The sequence below is a fragment of the Ranitomeya variabilis genome, chromosome 4, assembly GCF_051348905.1.
Source record: "Ranitomeya variabilis isolate aRanVar5 chromosome 4, aRanVar5.hap1, whole genome shotgun sequence".
Lineage (NCBI taxonomy): Eukaryota > Metazoa > Chordata > Amphibia > Anura > Dendrobatidae > Ranitomeya > Ranitomeya variabilis.
In genome coordinates this window covers 733,290,462-733,313,593 of record NC_135235.1, presented here as the reverse complement: position 1 = coordinate 733,313,593, position 23,132 = coordinate 733,290,462, and the positions used below count along the sequence as shown (strand labels likewise).

Below are 23,132 nucleotides of genomic sequence, written 5' to 3'. Positions count from 1 at the left end.
TCTGTTTTCCTTATTGTAAGTTTGTCTATTGTGTCTATGGCCACATTATGGGTATTGACGCATACATATATTCTTCCATGGACCCTGGTGTTTATGGTTCTACCTTCTTTTTCTTTATTAGTATACATTTTTCGTCTTTATGTATTTCTTATGTTACATTATATATATGTTGGTTTACATGGGTATGTGTGGATATATGTTTATATGTTTGTGTAAGTATCCCCCTATGTGTTGTGGCGCCTTGTCTTGTTTTGTGCATGGTTTATTTAGTTTAATAGGTTTTCTTTATTTATGTGTATTATGTTTCTGTTATTCTCATCGGGCCCGTCATACATTATTTTCCCTTCTTTTCTTTTTATTTCTTTGCACTGGTGCTTCTAGGTCCCTGGGCTGATCCTATGCTGATCGGCTTGTGTCTGCTCTCATTTGTCATTTGTGACTATGGCACTACAGTTCTATTTTGATCGGGTGCACTTCTATATTAGAACAGATTGGCTAGGTGGGCCTCCTGTGCATGTACTTTTTGCACTATGGCCTCATTGGCCTGGCGTAATTTCATGCCTTGATCTTTTTACGCAGGCGCTGTGGCTCCATGATCTTGTGCGCGTGTGCGGACCAGCGCCGCTGTCTGTACGTTGGCCGCCTACTCTTTTGTTCTTCTCACGCAGGCGCTGTTGGGCTGTACTTTTGTGCCCATGCGCGGTCTTACGTTGCTTCATCCAGCTCATTTCCGGCTCCGGTATGTGTGCCTCTCCTGCACACCTGTGTTTCACATCAGCGCCCGATGCACCTATCAGCGAGCAGGTATTTATATGTGCTGCGCTCATTTGAATCCATCTTCCCCTGACGAAGCCGTACGGGTTACGGCGATACGCGTTGGGTTGCACCCTGCTCCAATTTTTCATCTGGGCCCCCCTCTGGTTGGTATCCTCCTTTATCCTGGTCCGTTTGTGATTTCCATCATGGCTTATATATTTAGTTCGGTGCTATCTTATTTGCACATATGATGGATCTGTGATTCACAGCCATCCTATTACCTGTCTTTTATGGGCCATGGTGGTTTGCTTATGGCTCTATTTGAGACCGTGGCCATTTCTACTTTATTTTGTTATGGTTGCACACTGGTCCGAGCAGGATTTATATTAGCCACAAAATTAGCGGTGGCATAGGTTCATGTACATTTCATGTTCTCTATAGGAGGTCCCTCCCATTTGTCATTTTAGGCACATTTGTATTGCTCCATGTTTGTGGGGACTATTGTATATTTGTATTGATATATTTGTGGTATTTATCGTCATCATTTTATTAATCATATAGAATATAGATATAGTGCCTTAAGGGGTTCCTATGAGTGGGGTGCGATTGTTCTGTTTTTACTTATGTTTTATGTGTTTTTTGCTGTTTTGGTGTACCCAATAAAAATTTCATATATTGTTAAAAATTGGTGTAGTGTGCAGGCTTTACGGTAGTGTCTGTTTTTCTTCCGTGCACAAAGAGTATATACCGTACAGTTGATAAGGTGGGGCTCCGACATGGGATACTCACCACACACGGGGATATGAACACACACACAAAATGCGCCACACACTACCACGTGCTTGAACACATATACCACCCTCAGCACACATTTCACCACACATACACCAACCTCGCCACATAAAAGTCGAAACACAAAAGTCGCCGCTCAAAACTCGCCATGCGCAAAACTTGCCACATGCAAAACTAGGCTCACGCAAAACTCGCCACACGTGCAAAACTCACCTCATGGAAAACTCGCCACACGCAAAACTTGCACACTCGGAAAAATTGCCACGTGCACAAAAGTTGCAACACATGCAAAAGTTGCCTCACACAAAACTTGCACATACTCAAAACGCACCACACATAAAACTCGCCACGCACAAAACTCGCCATGCGCAAAACTTGCTGCACACAACTTGCTACACTGACCTGTCACATGCAACTCGACACACAAAAAGTTGCTACACGCTTGTCGCAACACAAAACTCATCTCCCAAAAGTCGCTACATGCATGTCGCCACTCGCAACTCAACACACACAACTTGACACATGAAACTCGTCCTAAAACACACACAAGTCTGGTATTATCCTTCAAAAATAAAAATCTGATTAATAAGCAGACAAACTGCAAGAGCACCAAATGTACCATATAGGAAATACGGCAGCTGTCAGTCACATGACCTGTCTATTATGTGTATGTGTGAGCTAATATATACTGCCAGGGGGGAGGGCTTCTTGTTGGCTGGGGATTTATCAGGCTGCCAATTTAGCTTACAAATACTGAGGTAAAAATACTGAACAAATAACGTGTGAACGCGGTCTAATACAGGAGGAGATGACATACAGATATATACTATATACAGGGGAAATGACACACAGATATATACTATATACAGGAGAGATGACACACGTACAGTACAGACCAAAAGTTTGGACACCTTCTCATTTAAAGATTTTTCTGTATTTTCAAGACTATGAAAATTGTAAATTCACACTGAAGGCATCAAAACTATTAATTAACACATGTGGAATTATATACTTAACAAAAAAGTGTGAAACAACTGAAAATATGTCTTGTATTCTAGGTTTTTCAAAGTAGGTTCTTAAAAGTAGCCACCTTTTGCTTTGATGACTGCTTTGCACACTCTTGGCATTCTCTTGATGAGCTTCAAGAGGTAGTCACTGGGAATGGTTTTCACTTCACAGGTGTGCCCTGTCAGGTTTAATAAGTGGGATTTCTTGCCTTATAAATGATGTTGGGACCATCAATTGTGTTGTGCAGAAGTCTGGTGGATACATAGCTGATAGTCCTACTGAATAGACTGTTAGCTGCTTTTTTCTTGCCACAATACAAATTCTATGTAAAAAAAAAAGAGTGGCCATCATTACTTCAAGAAATGAAGGTCAGTCAGTCTGAAAAATTGGGAAAACTTTGAAAGTGTCCCCAAGTGCTGTTGCAAAAACCATCAAGCGCTACAAAGAAACTGGCTCACATGAGGACCGCCCCAGGAAAGGAAGACCAAGAGTCAACTCTGCTTCTGAGGATAAGTTTGTCCGAGTCACCAGCCTCAGAAATCTCAGGTTAACAGCAGCTCAGATTAGAAACCAGGTCAATGCCACACAGAGGTCTAGCAGCAGAAACATCTCTACAACAACTGTTAAGAGGAGACTTTGTGCAGCAGGCCTTCATGGTAAAATAGCTGCTAGGAAACTACTGCTAATGACAGGCAACAAGGAGGAGAGACTTGTTTGGGCTAAAGAACACAAGGAATGGACATTAGACCAGTGGAAAGCTGTGCTTTGGTCTGATGATTCCAAATTTGAGATCTTTGGTTCCAACCACCGTGTCTTTGTGCGATGCAGAAAAGGTGAACGGATGGACTCTACATGCCTGATTGCCACCGTGAAGCATGGAGGAGGTGTGAGGGTGTGGGGGTGCTTTGCTGGTGACACTGTTGGGAATTTATTCAAAACTGAAGGCATACTAAACCAGCATGGCTACCACAGCATCTTGCAGCGGCATGCTATTCCATCCGGTTTGCGTTTAGTTGGACCATCATTTATATTTCAACAGGACAATGACCCCAAACACACCTCCAGGCTGTGTAAGGGCTATTTGACCAAAAAGGAGAGTGATGGGGTGCTACGCCAGATGACCTGGCCTCCACAGTCACCAGACCTAAACCCAATCGAGATGGTTTGGGGTGAGCTGGACCGCAGAGGGAAAGCAAAATGGCCAACAAGTGCTAAGCATCTCTGGGAACTCCTTCAAGATTGTTGGAAGACCATTCCTGGTGACTACCTCTTGAAACTCATCAAGAGAATGCCAAGAGTGTGCAAAGCAGTCATCAAAGCAAAAGGTGGCTACTTTGAAGAATCTAGAATATAAGACATATTTTCAGTTGTTTCACACTTTTTTGTTAAGTATATAATTACACATGTGTTAATTCATAGTTTTGATGCCTTCAGTGTGAATGTACTATTTTCAAAGTCATGAAAATACAGAAAAATATTTAAATTTAGAAGGTGTGTCCAAACTTTTGGTCTGTACTGTATATCATGGCACAGGTGTAATGTATTTTATGTAGTTTATCACAATCTTCCTTGACGTTATTTGGTTTTAAAAGAAATTGAAAATTCAGTATAAAGGGAAATGCTGTACAGAAACAATACAGAAATTCACACTTGGCCTCACTGCACATTTCATTTTGTCGATCATAAAAGTGAAGTTTGAGCAGAAAGACTGGACCTGGTCTTGTAGGGATCATATGAGCACATTCAGCAGCACAGAAGGAAAAGAGGTAGATTCATCCAATAAGGTATCAGGGATCTAGGAAGCCAAAAGCATCATTATCCTCCGCTTTCCCTTACAGGCCCATCATAGTATTTTTCTTCAAGAGATTTTCTAACTTGTCAGCACATTTTATGCATGCTGTCATTTGGCTTTGCAGTTTACAGACCTGGGCAGGTTACGGTCAGCGTCTCCTAATTTCAGGAGGTAGGTGGATCCTCCAGGCTATATGTTCTATAGAAAAGGGCTTTTAATGCCCAAAGTCATTTGAACAGTTTTGGATGGAGGAGAATGTTGTGGTCTAGAGGCAAAATGGTGATCACACGATTGTGATACAGCCAGACTACACCACCAATAAAGCAGCCACAGCCGGTGACTGAGAAGAATCTGTGACTTCTCTGCATTTAGTTGTTACTACTCACCTGGGTAGTCATATGTAGGAATCTCCTTACACCGCTCATCATCCCTCTCATATGACTCTGTAGTATTAATATGGGTCAGATCTTCACCCTGAAACAAATATTATAAAAGTCACAGACAGAAGGAGAAGTCACATCTATGATCAGCTCTAATACTGCCATCTCCACCGTTCTCATGACAAAAGTATAAACCGGATTACTTACCGGTAATTGTATTTTATGGAGTCCACGACAGCACCCACAGAGAGGAGATTTGCCCCCAGGAACAGGGAACCTACAGATAAAAAAGGGGCAGTCCCCCTCCCCTCCAGAATTGATTACAGAGTACAAGAGGAACCGCCAAAAAAAATTAGAACATCTTCATAAAAACCACTCAATATGTATAAACATATACCTCAATATACAGTGGCATGTAAAAGTTTGGGCACCAATGGTCAAAATTACTGTTATTGTGAACAGTTAAGCAAGTTGGAGATTAAATGATCTCTAAAAGGCCTAAAGGTAAAGATGACACTTTTCCTTTATATTTTAGGCAAACAAAATAAAATATATTGTCTATGCAAAGGTTTGGGCACCCTTGGATATTTCTGTGCTAAAATAATTTTGACCAAGGTTTCAGAACTTAATTAGCCTGTTAGAGTTATGGCTTGTTTACTATCATCGTTAGGAAAGGGCAGTTGATGCAAATTTCCCAGCTTTATAAAAACCTAGCCACCTCTAACCTTGTGCCAAAATACAACAGTCATGGGTTATTCTAAGCAGCTGCCTTGCACTCTGAAAATGAAAATGGTGGTGGTCCACAAAGCAGGAGAAGGCTATAAGAAGATAGTAAAGCTTTTTCAAGTTGCTCTTTTCTCAGTTTGAAATTAATTTAAGAAATATCAGTTATCAGGAACAGTGGAGGTCCAGATAAGGTCTGGAAAAGCAAACAAAATTTCAGTGAGAGCTGCTTGTAGGATTGCTAGAGAGGCAAATCAGAACCCCTTCTTGACTGCAAAAGACCCTCAGAAAGATTTACCAGACCCTGGAGTTGTGGTACATTGTTCTACTTTTCAGAGACACCTGTACAAATATGGCCTTCAGAAGAAAACCTCTCATGCATCCTCACTATAAAATTCAGCATCAGAAGTATGCAAAAGAACATCTAAACAAACCTGATGCATTTTGAAAACAAGTCCTGTGGACCGATGAGGTTAAAATAGTACTCTTTGGTCACAAATGGAGTAAAAAAAGCACCGATTTTCAGGAAAATATATCTCTAACCATTAAGCTTGAGGGTGGCTCAATCATGCTTTGGGGTTGTTCTGTAGCCAATGGCACGGAGAACATTTCACGGGTAGAGGGAAGAATGGATTCAATGAAATTTCAACAAATTCTTGATGCAAACATAACACAATCTGTAAAAAAGCTGAAGTTGAAAAGAGGATGGCTTCTACAAATTTCAAAATCCACAATAGACTACCTCAAATGGTGCAAGGTGAAGGTTTTACAATAACCCTCACAGTCCCCTGACCTGAACATCATTGAAAATTTGTGGCTAGACCTCAAAATAGCAGTGCATGTAAGATGACCAAAGAATATCACAGAACTGGAAGAATTTTCCAAGGAAGAATGGATGAAAATCCCTCAAACAAGAATGGAAAGACACTTGGCTGGCTACAAGAAGAATTTACAAGCTGTGATACTTTCAAAAGCGGGAGCTACTAGGTACTAACTAGGTACTGCACCCTGCTTGTACATTAGTATTGAGGCCTATACAGACAGGTAAGCATCTCTGCCTGTTTTTGGTGTTTTTTCTTGAATTGTTCCTTTTTTGGTGTTTTTTTGTTAGGTACTAACCATGCAGGGTGCCCAAACTTCTGCATTGGCCCATTTTCCTTTTTGTAATTTTAAAATGTAAAAAAATATATATATATATTTCCTAAACTACAAAGGAAATTTGCCGTCTTTAACTTTAGCCCTTTTAGAGATCATTTTATCTTCAACTTGTTAAATTGTTCACAATAAAAGTTATTTTGACAAGGGATGCCCAAACTTTTACATGCCACTGCATACTACCATCACCCGGAGTGAATTACATACACATCTCTATTATGTGCTACTAAAGGGAGGGAAGTGAGTGGGTGCTATCGTGGACTCCATAAAATACAATTACCGGTAAGTAATCCATTTTTTTTATTCTCGCCACGACAGCACCAACTGAGAGACATCCAGAGAACCATCATCTGGAAGGGACCACCATATTGAGGACAGATCTCCCGAAAACCAAGTCAGAAGATGATGACAAATCGAGTCTATAGTGGTTGTAAAAGGTAGATGTTGAAGAACATGTTGCAGCATTACATATCAGATCAATCAAGATGTCCACCTTCTCAGCCCAGGAGGATGCCATAGCCCATGACGAATGTGCCCTTATTCCATCCGGAGGACCTTCACCCTTTGCTGAGTAGGCCAGACAGACTAAATCTCTGATCCAAAGTGAAAGTGCTCCTTGTGACTCTAAACCCCTTCCTGTGGCCCTAAGAAGACACAACCAGAGCTCTACTCTGCCTCCAGGGATGAGTTCTGTCTATATAAAACTCAGGACAGCTCTCCTCATCTAAGGTGTGGAATCTCTCTTCCTCAGCAGTAGAAGGGTTATCAAAAATGGAGGGAAGGAAAATCTCCTGACTTCTATGAAACCTGGCAGCTCCCTTAGGGAGGTAGGAAGGTTCTGGCTTCAGCACTATCCTATCAGGAAATACAGGAAAGGAGGGTCGATAGATAGAGCCTGTATGTCACTAACTCTTCTAGCTGATGTTAAAGTAACTAACAGAGCAGTCTTTAATGATATGAACTTTAATGCGACAGACTCTAAAAGGTTCAAAAGTAGGACCTGTCAGAGCATCAAGGACCAGGTTCAGGTCCCAAGGAGGCAAGCGAGCAATGTGTACAGAGTCGCTACGCTCACACCCTGAAATAAACAGTGCAACCCATCTATCTCCCACAATATTATGACTAGATAGGGCTCCCAAAGCGGATAGCTGAACCTTTAATGTGTTAACTGAAAGATCCAGCTCCTGGCCCTTCTGCAGAAACTCAAGAATTGCAGCAATTGGAACCTCACTAGAAAAGGGCAAAGTATGAAAATTAAGGAACTTCCTCCAAACTCTACTGTATATCTTCGTCGTGGATTCTTTCCTACTCTGTAGAATGGTACTAATCAGGTTGTCAGAAAACCCGCTTAATTTCAACAACTGCCTCTCAAGTTCCACGCCGTCAAGTGGAGACCCCTCACCCGAGGATGACGGAATGGACCCCAAGAGAGCAGGCCCGGATCTGATGGGAGGATCCAGGTGTCGGATATGGACATGGCTCTGAGCCATGAAAACCAGTCTCTTGCGCCAGAAAGGAGCGATGAGAATTACCCTTGCTCTATCGTCCCTGATCTTCCTGATGGAAGCACCATCATTAGGGGAAAAGCATAGGCCAGACTGAACCACCAAGGGAACTGGAGGGAGTCGACCATCTCTGGCTGATCAGCCCTGTTCAGGGAGGCAAACCTTTGGACCTGTCTGTTGCCCCGGTAGCAAACAAGTCTATTTCTGGAAGCCCCCACACTAACTTCCTGAATACTTGGTGACTGAGAAACCATTCTCTCTGATATAATGTATGGCGACTGAGGAAGTCTGCTTTGAGATTTTCCACTTCCCTGATGTGAAGGGCTTAGAGGGACAAGAGATGGGCTTCGGCGAGTTCCAGAATCTACAACCGCAGTAGACATCAGCACTTTGGATCGAGTTCCGCCTTGCCAATTTACGTATGCAATTTACGTATGCAACTGACATGGTATTGTCTGTCAAAACTCTCACATGAGACCCCCACAGCTGTGGGAGAAAGTGATGTAAAGCATGGCTGACTGTCTTTAATTCCTTTAGATTTGAGGAGTCATCAGCCTCCTCTATGGACCGCTGTGTTATGACCCCAATGGCGAGGGTCTCAGAGGAACGTGGAAGTCTGCAGAGTACAAAAATCCAGCTCATAGGGCAGTGGTAACTGGGTTGACCATATATCTACTCCTAACGCCAACACTAGAAGTAGCCGGGGATCATTCCTACGTTGATTCTAGATGACACGCGCCAGCCGGAGAATCTAGCTACCCCTAGTAGAGGAAAACAAAGACCTTTCTTGCCTCCAGAGAAGGGGACCCCAAAGCTGGATAGAAGCCCCCCACAAATAATGACGGTTAGGTAAGAGGAAATGACAAACACAGAAATGAACCAGGTTTAGCACAGAGAGGCCCGCTTACTGATAGCAGAATAAAGAAAGGTAACTTATATGGTCAACAAAAACCCTATCAAAATCCACACTGGAAATTCAAGAACCCCCGAACCGTCTAACGGTCCGGGGGGAGAACACCAGCCCCCTAGAGCTTCCAGCAAAGGTCAGGATATAGATTTGGAACAAGCTGGACAAAAATACAAAACCAAAACAAATAGCAAAAAGCAAAAGGCAGACTTAGCTGATATAACTGGAACCAGGATCAGTAGACAAGAGCACAGCAGACTAGCTCTGATAACTACGTTGCCAGGCATGGAACTGAAGGTCCAGGGAGCTTATATAGCAACACCCCTAACTAACGACCCAGGTGCGGATAAAAGGAATGACAGAAAAACCAGAGTCAAAAAAACTAGTAACCACTAGAGGGAGCAAAAAGCAAATTCACAACAGTACCCCCCCCTTAGTGAGGGGTCACCGAACCCTCACCACGACCACCAGGGCGATCAGGATGAGCGGCATGAAAGGCACGAACCAAATCGGCCGCATGAACATCAGAGGCGACCACCCAGGAATTATCCTCCTGACCATAGCCCTTCCACTTGACCAGGTACTGAAGCCTCCGCCTGGAGAGGCGAGAATCCAAGATCTTCTCCACCACGTACTCCAACTCGCCCTCAACCAACACCGGAGCAGGAGGCTCAGCAGAAGGAACTACAGGCACAATGTACCGCCGCAACAAGGACCTATGAAATACATTGTGAATAGCAAACGACACAGGAAGATCCAGACGAAAAGATACAGGATTAAGGATTTCCAATATCTTGTAAGGCCCAATAAAACGAGGTTTAAATTTGGGAGAGGAGACCTTCATAGGAACAAAGCGGGAAGAAAGCCATACCAAATCCCCAACGCGTAGTCGGGGACCCACACCGCGGCGGCGGTTGGCAAAGCGCTGAGCCTTCTCCTGTGACAACTTCAAGTTGTCCACCACATGATTCCAGATCTGCTGCAACCTATCCACCACAGAATCCACCCCAGGACAGTCAGAAGGCTCCACATGACCCGAAGAAAAGCGAGGATGGAAACCAGAGTTGCAGAAAAAAGGCGAAACCAAGGTGGCGGAACTAGCCCGATTATTAAGGGCAAACTCAGCCAACGGCAAGAATGTCACCCAATCGTCCTGATCAGCAGAGACAAAACACCTCAAATAAGCCTCCAAAGTCTGATTGGTTCGCTCCGTCTGTCCATTAGTCTGAGGATGGAAAGCAGACGAAAACGACAAATCAATGCCCATCCTACTACAAAAGGATCGCCAGAACCTGGAAACGAACTGGGATCCTCTGTCTGACACAATATTCTCAGGGATGCCGTGCAAACGAACCACGTTCTGGAAAAACACAGGAACCAGATCGGAAGAGGAAGGCAGCTTAGGCAAAGGAACCAAATGGACCATCTTGGAGAAGCGATCACATATCACCCAGATAACGGACATGCCCTGAGATAGCGGAAGATCAGAAATGAAATCCATGGAGATATGTGTCCAAGGTCTCTTCGGGACAGGCAAGGGCAAGAGCAAACCGCTGGCACGAGAACAGCAAGGCTTAGCTCGAGCACAAGTCCCACAGGACTGCACAAATGACCGCACATCCCTTGACAAGGAAGGCCACCAAAAGGACCTGGCCACCAGATCTCTGGTGCCAAAAATGCCCGGGTGACCTGCCAACACCGAGGAATGAACCTCGGAAATGACTCTGCTGGTCCACTTATCCGGGACAAACAGTCTGTCAGGTGGACAAGACTCAGGCCTATCAGCCTGAAATCTCTGCAACACACGTCGCAGATCCGGAGAAATAGCTGACAAGATAACTCCATCTTTAAGAATACCAACAGGATCAGCGACTCCAGGAGCATCAGGCACAAAGCTCCTAGAAAGAGCATCGGCCTTCACATTCTTTGAACCTGGTAAATACGAGACAACAAAATCAAAGCGGGAGAAAAACAATGACCAGCGGGCCTGTCTCGGATTAAGGCGTTTAGCAGACTCGAGATACATCAGATTTTTGTGATCAGTCAAGACCACCACACGATGCTTAGCACCCTCGAGCCAATGACGCCACTCCTCAAATGCCCATTTCATGGCCAACAACTCCCGATTGCCCACATCATAATTTCGCTCGGCAGGCGAAAACTTCCTAGAGAAAAAGGCACAAGGTTTCATAACAGAGCAACCAGGGCCTCTCTGCGACAAAACGGCCCCTGCCCCAATCTCCGAAGCATCCACCTCAACCTGAAAGGGAAGTGAGACGTCAGGCTGGCACAAAACAGGCGCCGAAGTAAACCGGCGTTTCAACTCCTGGAAAGCCTCCACGGCAGCAGGAGCCCAGTTAGCTACATCGGAGCCCTTCTTGGTCATATCCGTCAAAGGTTTCACAATGCTAGAAAAATTAGCGATAAAACGACGGTAGAAGTTAGCGAAGCCCAAGAACTTCTGAAGACTCTTAACTGACGAGGGCTGAGTCCAATCAAGAATAGCTCGGACCTTGACTGGGTCCATCTCCACAGCAGAAGGGGAAAAAATGAACCCCAAAAAGGGAACCTTCTGTACACCAAAGAGACACTTTGAGCCCTTGACAAACAAAGAATTTTCACGCAAAATTTTAAAGACCAACCTGACCTGCTCCACATGCGAATCCCAATTATCAGAAAAAAACAAAATATCATCCAGATAAACAATCAAAAATTTATCCAGATACTTCCGGAAAATGTCATGCATAAAGGACTGAAAAACTGAAGGCGCATTGGAGAGCCCAAAAGGCATCACCAAGTACTCAAAATGACCTTCGGGCGTATTGAATGCGGTTTTCCATTCATCACCTTGCTTAATGCGCACAAGGTTGTACGCACCACGAAGGTCTATCTTGGTGAACCACTTGGCACCCTTAATCCGGGCAAACAAGTCAGACAACAGCGGTAAAGGATACTGAAATTTGACAGTGATCTTATTTAAAAGCCGATAATCAATACAAGGTCTCAAAGATCCGTCCTTTTTTGCCACAAAAAAGAATCCCGCACCAAGAGGGGAAGAAGACGGACGAATATGTCCTTTCCCCAGAGACTCCTTGATATATGAACGCATAGCGGTATGTTCAGGTACCGACAGATTAAACAGTCTTCCCTTAGGAAATTTACTGCCTGGGATCAAATCTATAGCACAGTCACAGTCCCTATGAGGAGGCAGTGCACTGGACTCAGACTCACTGAAGACATCCTGATAATCAGACAAATACTCCGGAACTTCCGAAGGCGTAGAAGAAGCAATAGACACAGGCAGGGAATCCCCATGAATACCACGACAGCCCCAACTTGAGACTGACATAGCCTTCCAGTCCAGGACTGGATTATGGGTCTGTAACCATGGCAGCCCTAAAACAACCAAATCATGCATTTTATGTAAAACCAGGAAACGTATCACCTCGCGGTGTTCAGGAGTCATGCACATGGTAACCTGTGTCCAATACTGCGGTTTATTTGCTGCCAATGGTGTAGCATCAATACCCCTAAGAGGAATAGGATTTTCTAATGGTTCAAGAGTAAAACCACAGCGCTTAGCAAATGAGAGATCCATGAGACTCAGGGCAGCACCTGAATCTACAAACGCCATGACAGGATAAGATGACAGTGAGCAAATCAAAGTTACAGACAGAATAAATTTAGGTTGCAAATTACCAACGGTGACAGGACTAACAACCTTAGCTATACGTTTAGAGCATGCTGAGATAACATGTGTAGAATCACCACAGTAGTAGCACAAGCCATTCCGGCGTCTATGAATTTTCCGCTCATTTCTAGTCAGGATTCTATCACATTGCATTAAATCAGGTGTCTGTTCAGACAACACCATGAGGGAATTTGCGGTTTTTCTATCACATTGCACCGAATTAGGTGTCTGTTCAGACAACACCATGAGGGAATTTGCGGTTTTGCGCTCCCGCAACCGCCGGTCAATTTGAATAGCCAGTGCCATAGTATCATTCAGACCTGTGGGAATGGGAAAACCCACCATAACATTCTTAATGGCTTCAGAAAGGCCATTTGTAAAATTAGCGGCCAGTGCACACTCGTTCCAATGTGTAAGCACGGACCATTTCCGAAATTTTTGGCAATACACTTCAGCCTCGTCCTGCCCCTGAGACATAGCCAGCAAGGCCTTTTCTGCCTGAATCTCAAGATTGGGTTCCTCATAAAGTAAACCGAGCGCCAGAAAAAACGCATCAAGATCAGCCAATGCCGGATCTCCTGGCGCCAGCGAAAAAGCCCAATCCTGAGGGTCGCCCCGTAAGAACGAAATAACAATTTTTACTTGCTGAGCAGAATCTCCAGATGAACAGGGTCTCAGGGACAAAAACAATTTACAATTATTCACGAAATTCCTAAACTTAAACCTGTCTCCGGAAAACAGTTCAGGAATCGGTATTTTAGGTTCTGACCTAGGATTTCTGATAACATAGTCTTGTATGCCCTGCACACGAGTAGCCAGCTGGTCCACACTTGTAATCAAGGTCTGGACATTCATGTCTGCAGCAAGCATAGCCACTCTGAGGTAAAGGGGAAGAAGAAAAAAAAAACTCAGAATCTTCCTTCTTATAATCCCTCTTCTGCAATGCATTAAACATTTAATACTGGCCTGGCAAACTGTTATGACCCCAATGGCGAGGGTCTCAGAGGAACGTGGAAGTCTGCAGAGTACAAAAATCCAGCTCATAGGGCAGTGGTAACTGGGTTGACCATATATCTACTCCTAACGCCAACACTAGAAGTAGCCGGGGATCATTCCTACGTTGATTCTAGATGACACGCGCCAGCCGGAGAATCTAGCTACCCCTAGTAGAGGAAAACAAAGACCTTTCTTGCCTCCAGAGAAGGGGACCCCAAAGCTGGATAGAAGCCCCCCACAAATAATGACGGTTAGGTAAGAGGAAATGACAAACACAGAAATGAACCAGGTTTAGCACAGAGAGGCCCGCTTACTGGTAGCAGAATAAAGAAAGGTAACTTATATGGTCAACAAAAACCCTATCAAAATCCACACTGGAAATTCAAGAACCCCCGAACCGTCTAACGGTCCGGGGGGAGAACACCAGCCCCCTAGAGCTTCCAGCAAAGGTCAGGATATAGATTTGGAACAAGCTGGACAAAAATACAAAACCAAAACAAATAGCAAAAAGCAAAAGGCAGACTTAGCTGATATAACTGGAACCAGGATCAGTAGACAAGAGCACAGTAGACTAGCTCTGATAACTACGTTGCCAGGCATGGAACTGAAGGTCCAGGGAGCTTATATAGCAACACCCCTAACTAACGACCCAGGTGCGGATAAAAGGAATGACAGAAAAACCAGAGTCAAAAAAACTAGTAACCACTAGAGGGAGCAAAAAGCAAATTCACAACACCGCTGCCCCTGGACCAGGTTATAGTACCATATCAGCACCCCATCCATCAGGACTAGCATCTGTAGTAACTGTCCTGGACGGTTTCACTACCCATGGAATCCCCTTCCCTCCTGGTCTCCCGGGACCTCCACCAGGACATGCTTAGATAATAGACATAAAACCTCCAACTCAAGAGCCTCCTGTTGTGCCGGGGATCTAAGAGAGGTCATGACAAAGGAATCTGGGGGGGAAATGCCGAAGTTTCAACCCCAATGTTACTAAGCCCAGGGCCCAGGGAGTAGAAGTGATCTCCTGCCATCTGTGGCAAAAGAATTTTAACCTGCCGCCCACAGGAGGGTCAGGGTCAATGGAATTTATTACTCTTCCTGGGAGAGGATCCGCTAAAATAGGCACCTTTTTGTTTGGTCTCCTTTGTCGCCCAGCAATCTCAGTTTTCGTAAGGCCACCTTCTACCGAATGGCTGCTTTCTGAAGGCCCTCCTGTAGCATGGAATAGACTGGTTAGGGAACTCCTTCTTTCTCTCTCCCGCCTTGGTGAGGATCTCATCGAGCACGCTACCAAACAGGAACTCACCCTGGCATGGAATTGCGCACAATTTAGACTGATTACACATCCCCCTTCTAGCACTTCAGCTATAGGGCATGACGAGCAGAATTACCAAGACCAGCTGACCTTGCCGCCAGGTGTAGGGAATCCACAGAAGCATTGGCTAGATATTCTGTAGCTCCCCTGATCAATGTAATAGAGGACAAGAGCCTCTCTCTAGACAATCCATTCTTGATCTGTTCCTCCAGCTTGTCCACCCAAACAAGTAGAAAAATTCACAGCAAATACGATTTGTTGGGAAAATGATCAAAAAAGCAGATTCACAGAAAAAAATCCCAATTATTAAAAAATACCTTTTATTCTTATTTATGTTTAAAAACTGCTGCAGACAAAACCATCACCAAAGAAAAAACGTCTATTAAAGAAAAGCCCTAGGGGGGTGCCTAACCCTATGGGCCTATCACTATACTGCACCCTACCTGGCAGCGGAGGTTGGCACCCTATTTCCTACGCAATGGCGCCCGCGCTCACCGTCGGCTATCCCTTCTATTCTAACTATCCCTATAGGGAAGGGGTAGAAAGACAGTTAAATTCCCTAATTCTGCATATAAGGCTATGGGCCTGAGGATATGACTTTTGGAGACCAAAAAATATACTGAATTGCCCCTATTCTGATCCTGCCTCATAGCGGGGGTTGGCACCCTAGATTTCTTTGCAACATGTGGCGCCCCCACTCCTTGACGGCTGTCCCAATTCTGACCCTGATAGAGAGATCTTAATGTGCAAAAAATAATTTAGCAAAAAAATTGATGGGCTTACAGTTGCTGGAAAAGCACATTAATGATTATCTATTCAATTTAATTATGATTATCTGACAATTTTCATAAATCTAATCCCACTAATTAATGTCAAGATGTCTTCTATAATGATAAAAACAATGAGGATAAGAAAGAACAGGGGCCCCTATTTAATAAAGATAACCACTATGCACGCTATCCAGAGGGGATCCACCCTGTGTGTCTGTGACTACATCGTTATGCCACAGGATATTTGACATCACCAAGCTAAGTAGCAGACTTTAACAAAATGTGTATTTACTCCTGATGAACCTCGGTGTTGAGGGGAAACGCGTCAAGCTTTATTCTATATACACATGTCCTTTTGCAATATGTTGGGCTCATAAGCTTTGGTTGTTTTTTTTGGCACTAAGTATCATTATGGGGAGAACATGTCCAAAGTGGTTATCTTTAGGAAATAGGGGCCCCTGTTCTTTCTTATCCTCATTGTTATCATCATTATAGAAGACATCTTGACATTCATTAATGGGATTACATTTATGAAAATTGTCAGATAACCATTATTAAATTTGCTAGATAATCATTAATGTGCACAGGCGGCAGGCACAGGCCCAGGTAACCTTTCCCCTGCAGGTTCCCACAGGAACAGGAAACCAACACAGGAGGCGAGGGGGACCACCCCTTTTTGTCTGTAGGTTTCCTGATCCTGGGGGCGGATCTCCTCTCTCAGTGGGTGCTGTCGTGGCGATAATAAAGAAAACATATAATACTGGTGGATAAAACAAGACTGAGCACAAAACCTTCAGTTGTCTACACATCATAGGGGAGATCTCATGACACCTTCTCTCCATCTACCTGATGATCCTGAGGAACATTGGGATCTCCTTGTTTACAGTCCTGTGGAAGAAGAGGACGGGGACATCTCTCTGGTGTTGTCATCTTACTGGATAGAACTGGAAAAAACACATACAGGGACTGAATTCATTCTTTACATGCAGATAATTATAGGTCGTGTGTATTTAGTCCTGTCTATTACCTGGTGATGTGAGGGGCTGGGGAACCTCCATCATGACGTCCTTGTACAGATCTTTGTGTCCTTCTAAATACTCCCACTCCTCCATGGAGAAATAGACAGCGACATCCTGACACCTTATAGGAACCTGACACATACAATGACACCGTCATCCCCCCGATCCCTTCATAGTGTTACTGTATAATGTCCCAGCATTCCCAGCAGTGTCACCTCTCCAGTCAGCAGCTCAATCATCTTGTAGGTGAGTTCTAGGATCTTCTGGTCATTGATGTCCTCATGTATCAGCGGGTGAGGTGGAGGAACCGTGATTGGGCTCAGGGGTCTTCCCCATCCCTCAGACACAGGGTCCTGACAGCGCTCACTAGAGGTCTTCTTCACTACTGTGTAATCCTGGTTATGGAGAGACACATTAATAAATCTCACTACAGACATTTCCAGAGTCCTCACCTCTCCAGTTCTGTCCATCTGTTATTCCCATAGATAAGAATGATGTAATGTGACTTCATCAGAATCTCTCACCTCTCCAGTAAGCCGGAAGAGGATCTCTAGGGTGAGGTGTAATATCCTCTCCGCCATCTTGTCTCTGTCCATATCCATCTGTAATGGGTAAATCAGGAAAATTCTCTTCTATAGAAGATCTTCACTGAGAGGATCCGATATTGTAGAGACCTGAATGTGAAGAATATGAGACGATGTAACATCATATAAATCCTGTGCTTCCGTGCGGTAGTTGCACACGTCAAATCCCGCATGCAGATGCATCCGCATACAACACACGTCCCTGTGTACCCAATGTTAAAGATAGGTACGCAGGACGCATGCAGAGTAGGTGGAGATTCAAGGAGGAAGAAGGGAGGAAGTACACTGCTATCCGCAGCCCTCCCGACCACAAATGTGAAACCAGCCTGAGACATCTCCTCCATGCTCCCAATCTCTGGCTATGTTACTCACTGCTTCAGCAACTGATTGGCTGTAGGAATCACAAGTTTGTTAGGACTGAGCAGGAAATACGGAGACTGGCGGGGACCCAAGCAGCAATGGGATTTTTTTTATTATTTTGCAACATACCGCCTTTTTCCCTGACATCTACTAATAAAACCTATAGAAACAAGCAGTTTCTTCCTTGGAGTCGGCAGCTGAATACGTTCCTCATAGACTCATCTTCCATAACGCTAATTCTCGCCTCATTTACCGACCCTGGAATCGGCATTAGTAATACTGCAGGAGATATTCATTACACGTGACAGGAGAAATAACGACTTCATGATGAGGACGACATCTTCATCTTCTACTGCGGCTCTAGGAACAGATCTGTCCAGAGTCGGTCACTGACTCCATCCCCACCGGCCTCTATATGGAGGTTTCCCGTCTTCCCCGCACTGGAATCTTCTAGCACATTAGATCTCAGCTCTGATTCACACACAGAAGTCTGAGGCTTTTATAGGAGATTGTTGGTAAGAACAAGACCGGAGATATCTGAGGCCAATGTCTCCATGTACGGGGTTTATTTCTCCGGATATGATGGTTTTTGGGGGCATTTTCCCATGGGCTTCCATATGTTACATGAAAAAACATTACACTGTGTGGAGGCCCCGTACTATGAGTGTAATACATGTTTCTTTGGTTCCCGTCTTTCATAGTTGGGTCGTTTGTATCTATCAGCGGAAAAGGAACAAAACCATTGTGATTCTTATAAGGAGACAACACAAACCCCCTAAATATAACATTTTATAACAACCCCACAATCTGTGACTCTTCAGGGTAAATCGCTCTCTCACCATTGGATTAGAGCTGATACTATGGAGCTAAAGGGACTAAACAGACTTTCTGTCACCTCCATAAAGGGGCACTTTTCTGTGTTTGTCAGAACTGTCCGAGGATTATTAGAGATGATAGTTTCCCCCCAATTAGAAGGGACACCTGTGGATATTGGGGTCTTTACCTGCTACAGTTCTGGTGTGTGGAGCCTCAACCTGCAGAGCCGCACAGGACCTGTGATGAGGTCACAGGGGGGAGGAGTCAGGGGTCACATGATCAGGGCCTCAGTGTATACAGGACTCTGCTGTGCTGGTTGTCATGGTGCTGGATGAGGGGAAGTTTCTGTGTGAGGTCAGGAGGGGTTTACAGTGTGGATGTAGCAGAGCCATGTGTGTACGAGGTGTACGGAGCGGAGCCGTGTGTGTACGAGGTATACGGAGCAGAGCCATGTGTGTACGAGGTATACGGAGCAGAGCCATGTGTGTACGAGGTGTACGGAGCGGAGCTGTGTGTGTACAAGGTGTACGGAGCGGAGCCGTGAGTGTACGGAGCAGAGCCGTCTGTATGAGGTGTATGGAGCAGAGCCATGTGTGTATGAGGTGTACGGAGCGGAGCCGTGTGTACAACATGTGCGGAGCGACGTGTGTACGAGCTGTACGGAGCGGAGCCATGTGTGTACGAGGTGTGCGGAGCCATGTGTGTATTACATGTACAGAGTGGCGCCGTGTGTGTACAAGGTGTACGGAGAGGAGCCGTGTGTGTACGAGGTGTACGGAGCAGAGCCGTGTGTATGAGGTGTACGGAGCAGAGCCGTGTGTGTACGAGGTGTAAGGAGCGGAGCCGTGTGTGTATGAGGTGTACGGAGCAGAGCCATGTGTATGAGGTGTACGGAGCGGAGCCGTGTGTGTACGAGGTGTACGGAGCGGAGCCGTGTGTGTACGAGGTGTACGGAGCAGAGCCGTGTGTGTACGAGGTGTACGGAGCAGAGCCATGTGTGTATGAGGTGTACGGAGCAGAGCCATGTGTGTATGAGGTGTACGGAGCGGAGCCGTGTGTGTACGACATGTGCGGAGCCGTGTGTGTACGAGGTGTACGGAGCGGAGCCATGTGTGTATTACATGTACAGAGCGGAGCCATGTGTACGAGGTGTACAGAGCGGAGCCGTGTGTGTACGACATGTGCAGAGCGGAGCCACATGTGTACGAGGTGTACGGAGAGGAGCCGTGAGTGTACAAGGTGTACGGAGAGGAGCCGTGTGTGTACGAGGTGTACGGAGCTGAGCCGCGTGTGTACGAGGTGTGCGGAGGTGTGCGGAGCAGAGTCCTCTGTGTACAAGGTGTATGGAGTGGAGCCGTGGGTGTATGGAGCGGAACCGTGAGTGTACGAGGTGTCTGGAGTAGAGCCGTGTGTATGAGATGTACGGAGCAGAGCCGTGCGTGTAAGAGATGTACGGAGCGGAGCCGTGTGTGTAAGAGATGTACGGAGCAGAACCATGCATGTATTACATGTACAAAGCGGAGCCGTATGTTTGTGTGGAGTGGCTACGGTATTACTGTGTATGGCAGGCAATCCCCACATGTTATTGTCGGTCTAACAGCTGTGAAACATGCGGGGTGAGGACTCAATTGAAGGGGAGACTGGGTGAAGAAGACGCCGTGGTAACGGGGGGCTGTGACGATGCTGTTGAGTTTTATATACATGTGTGATAAAGTGATGTTACATTTTATCCCTATGGCCGGTGTTGTATGTTCGGTTCTCCTACAGGCTATGCCTATGGCCGTCCCTGGGAATGTGGGAGGTCCGTCCACTAGGGGAACCATACACCATACTGTAGATAGGGACACAGTTTGCACTACTCTGGGTATTATATAGTTAATACTTTTGGGATTAGCCCACAGTTTGGGAGGGGTTAGATGAGGTTTTATGGAGAATGTTTTCCAGCTGACAGTCAGTCAGAGTCTAGCAAGTTATCCAGGAGATGTACGGTGATTTTGAGGACGACCTTCAGGTTCTGGATAAATAGCTGGATGCTCCGCCGGAGCTCCTCCATCTGCTTGTCCTCACATGCCGTCAGAGCTGCCACTAGGAATTTTGGGACCCCATACTGGCGAAATTTTCAGGGCCCCCCTGAGACTCCACCCAGGCTCCACCCCTCGAACTGTCCACAGCCCCACCGCTCTCTCTTGGAAAAACTCCACTTCTCAATCATCACACATTAAGGATGGGGTCACACTTGCAAGTTAAATGCGGGAAACTCGCACTCCTGCGGCAAAGTTCCTTCCTCACAGTTCCAGCACGCACTCGCTGGCGAATGACAATGATGTCATACGCCGGCGACATGCGCGCTGACGTCAGCTGCCAGACTCTGATTGACTGGCAGCTTTTAACTATTGATGTGCGGGCCTGGTGCCCGCACATCTATAGAGTTTAACTGAACCTGGGTCTTGGACGCAGGTTCAGTTGCTGAAGCGTCAGGGTCCTGCTGCTGGGGCCCAATGACCATAAAAGCGGGCCCCCTCTGGTCATCGGGCCTCATTCGCCAGTCAGGGCAGTAATGCCCTGATGGCGGCCCTGCATACCGTCACAGTGGTTGCCCCCTTACTTGGTCTCCAGGCTGGACAGACTACTGCTGCTTTCTGTGTGAGTGGGATAGTTGTGCAAGAGCATATCACTGTGCTAGGAGGGTATAAATAATAAGGGATTGCTGGGATAAACATATAAGCCTTAATATATACTGTACATTTATTAGAAAAAAATATTTAAAACAAACACCTAAAGAAAACCTTAGTGCACAAATTAAGTGATGGACTAACCAAACAATATACTTCATTAATGGCTGTTTTGATAAACCAAATTAAGTGATGGACTAACCAAACAATATACTTCATTAATGGCTGTTTTGATAAACCATTTCTACAAGACAGTTACATGTATTCCAATAGAGAACCACTATAACGTCTCCTCCTACTTACACCATACCATAAGTGGAGGGGGTGAAGGGTCACAGGAGGGACAAATGGGCTAGACGAATACTAGAACCAACAATATGTTGGGTGGAGGGCGCCAGAGCTAACATAGTGTTGGTGTGAAAACACAAAAAAAGCACAGTAAAACCAAAAACACTTGCAAAAAAAAAAATCACAGTGGACAGCAAGTGCTAGTAAAAAGATGGAAAAAAAACCAGGGTATTTGGTTGATACGTTTTTTGCAAAAAATTTATATTAAGCCGCTCTACCAAACATCAAGGTATACCCATATCAGAGCAGTCCTAACTAATGTATGTAATCCCTATCTGATGTATTTAAAACTTGGTCATATGTATAATACCTGTATGAGCATGGTTCAGAACAGGAATGTCCATGTGGACACGCTGGACAGAACGGCTCCTGCGCGCACAGCTCAAAAAAAGAGGGGTGGAGGCCCCGTTCTGAACCCTGCTCATACAGGTATTATACATATGACCAGGTTTTAAATACATCAGATAGGGATTGTGCTGAGGAATGTACTTTATTCTTTGCAATGTGATCTCCTTATGCCAGTGTTCATGGATTGTCATCTCAGCGTGAGACATAATGCCACATGCGGTTCACATCTGCAGTCTGCCGAGCTTACGCATCTTGATGGATCAGCGCAGTCTACCTCAACTTCTCCTGCTCCGTTCTGAAATACCTAAGCGTTCTTTGCCTCGGGTTCCAGTCTGCAACACAAGTACTTCTGGCAATTAGCGGAAGTAAAAGGTCCTTGCACATGCGCACTGAGCGTCTATGTGCTCCAACCTGGAATGCAGGAACTTCCGGTATCCGGCAGACACATCGCATCGGCATAAAACATCACTACATCAAGCATCTACCCAGTGCTCCGGATAGACAAACCTGCGGGAGAGGTCCGAGCTGCCCCATATCGGAAATGCCAGGAGATCACCGGCATGGGTGATCTTTAAAGATGTCATTAGTGTATGGGAGGGGTTATACCATGTAATACAACCTCCTTTACATTTAACCAATCAATGGTCATTGTTTTGGGTGGGTTGTGTATGGGACCTATCAATCCACACAGTGGGTGGTTACCCATTTTGTGCAGCCATATTTAAGAGCACTTTCTGTTTTGCCCAGGTACACCACCATGGGCTTCTGTACATACTGTAGTCTTATAAACCACCTAAGGAGAAACGCATCGAGGCAGAGGCATAGAAGCATGATACATCAACATAGATGAACATACCTCAGTGACATATTCATGTCCTAAATAGGGTTATAAGTAACCCATCAAAAATGCAAAGAGTGCGTACCCACTCAAAAATCAGTATATAAACAAGGAGAAATAAGAGCAATCAGGTACAATTCATAAATGTACTTTTTATTAGAAGTCCAAAAATAGACCAAATAACCACAAATCACCACAAAAAAAAAATCATCAAAATTAGACATATACAGGAGAAAGACAGAAAAGAAAAATAAATAAAGGGGCCACAAATTGCAACTGCCCGGCTATGCAAACATATTAATCATTTAAAGTGCTTGTGCAGTAATATGTCACAATAATAATAGGATAAGGTTT

At 45.0% G+C, this 23,132-nt stretch overlaps 1 protein-coding gene across 1 annotated transcript in view; it reads right to left on the bottom strand.

The window, feature by feature from the left end:
• LOC143768257 (uncharacterized) overlaps window positions 1-17,481 on the bottom strand; it is a 28,908-nt gene extending 11,427 nt beyond the window's left edge. Inside the window, exons 1-5 of the mRNA XM_077256950.1 lie at window positions 17,337-17,481; window positions 17,028-17,207; window positions 16,821-16,944; window positions 16,640-16,737; window positions 4,735-4,822 (exon numbers count right to left, since the gene is read on the bottom strand). Coding sequence (XP_077113065.1) covers window positions 4,735-4,822; window positions 16,640-16,737; window positions 16,821-16,944; window positions 17,028-17,207; window positions 17,337-17,414 — 568 coding nt within the window. The 5' untranslated portion in view covers window positions 17,415-17,481. The remainder of the gene's footprint in view (window positions 1-4,734; window positions 4,823-16,639; window positions 16,738-16,820; window positions 16,945-17,027; window positions 17,208-17,336) is intronic.
• Window positions 17,482-23,132: the final 5,651 nt, after the last annotated feature.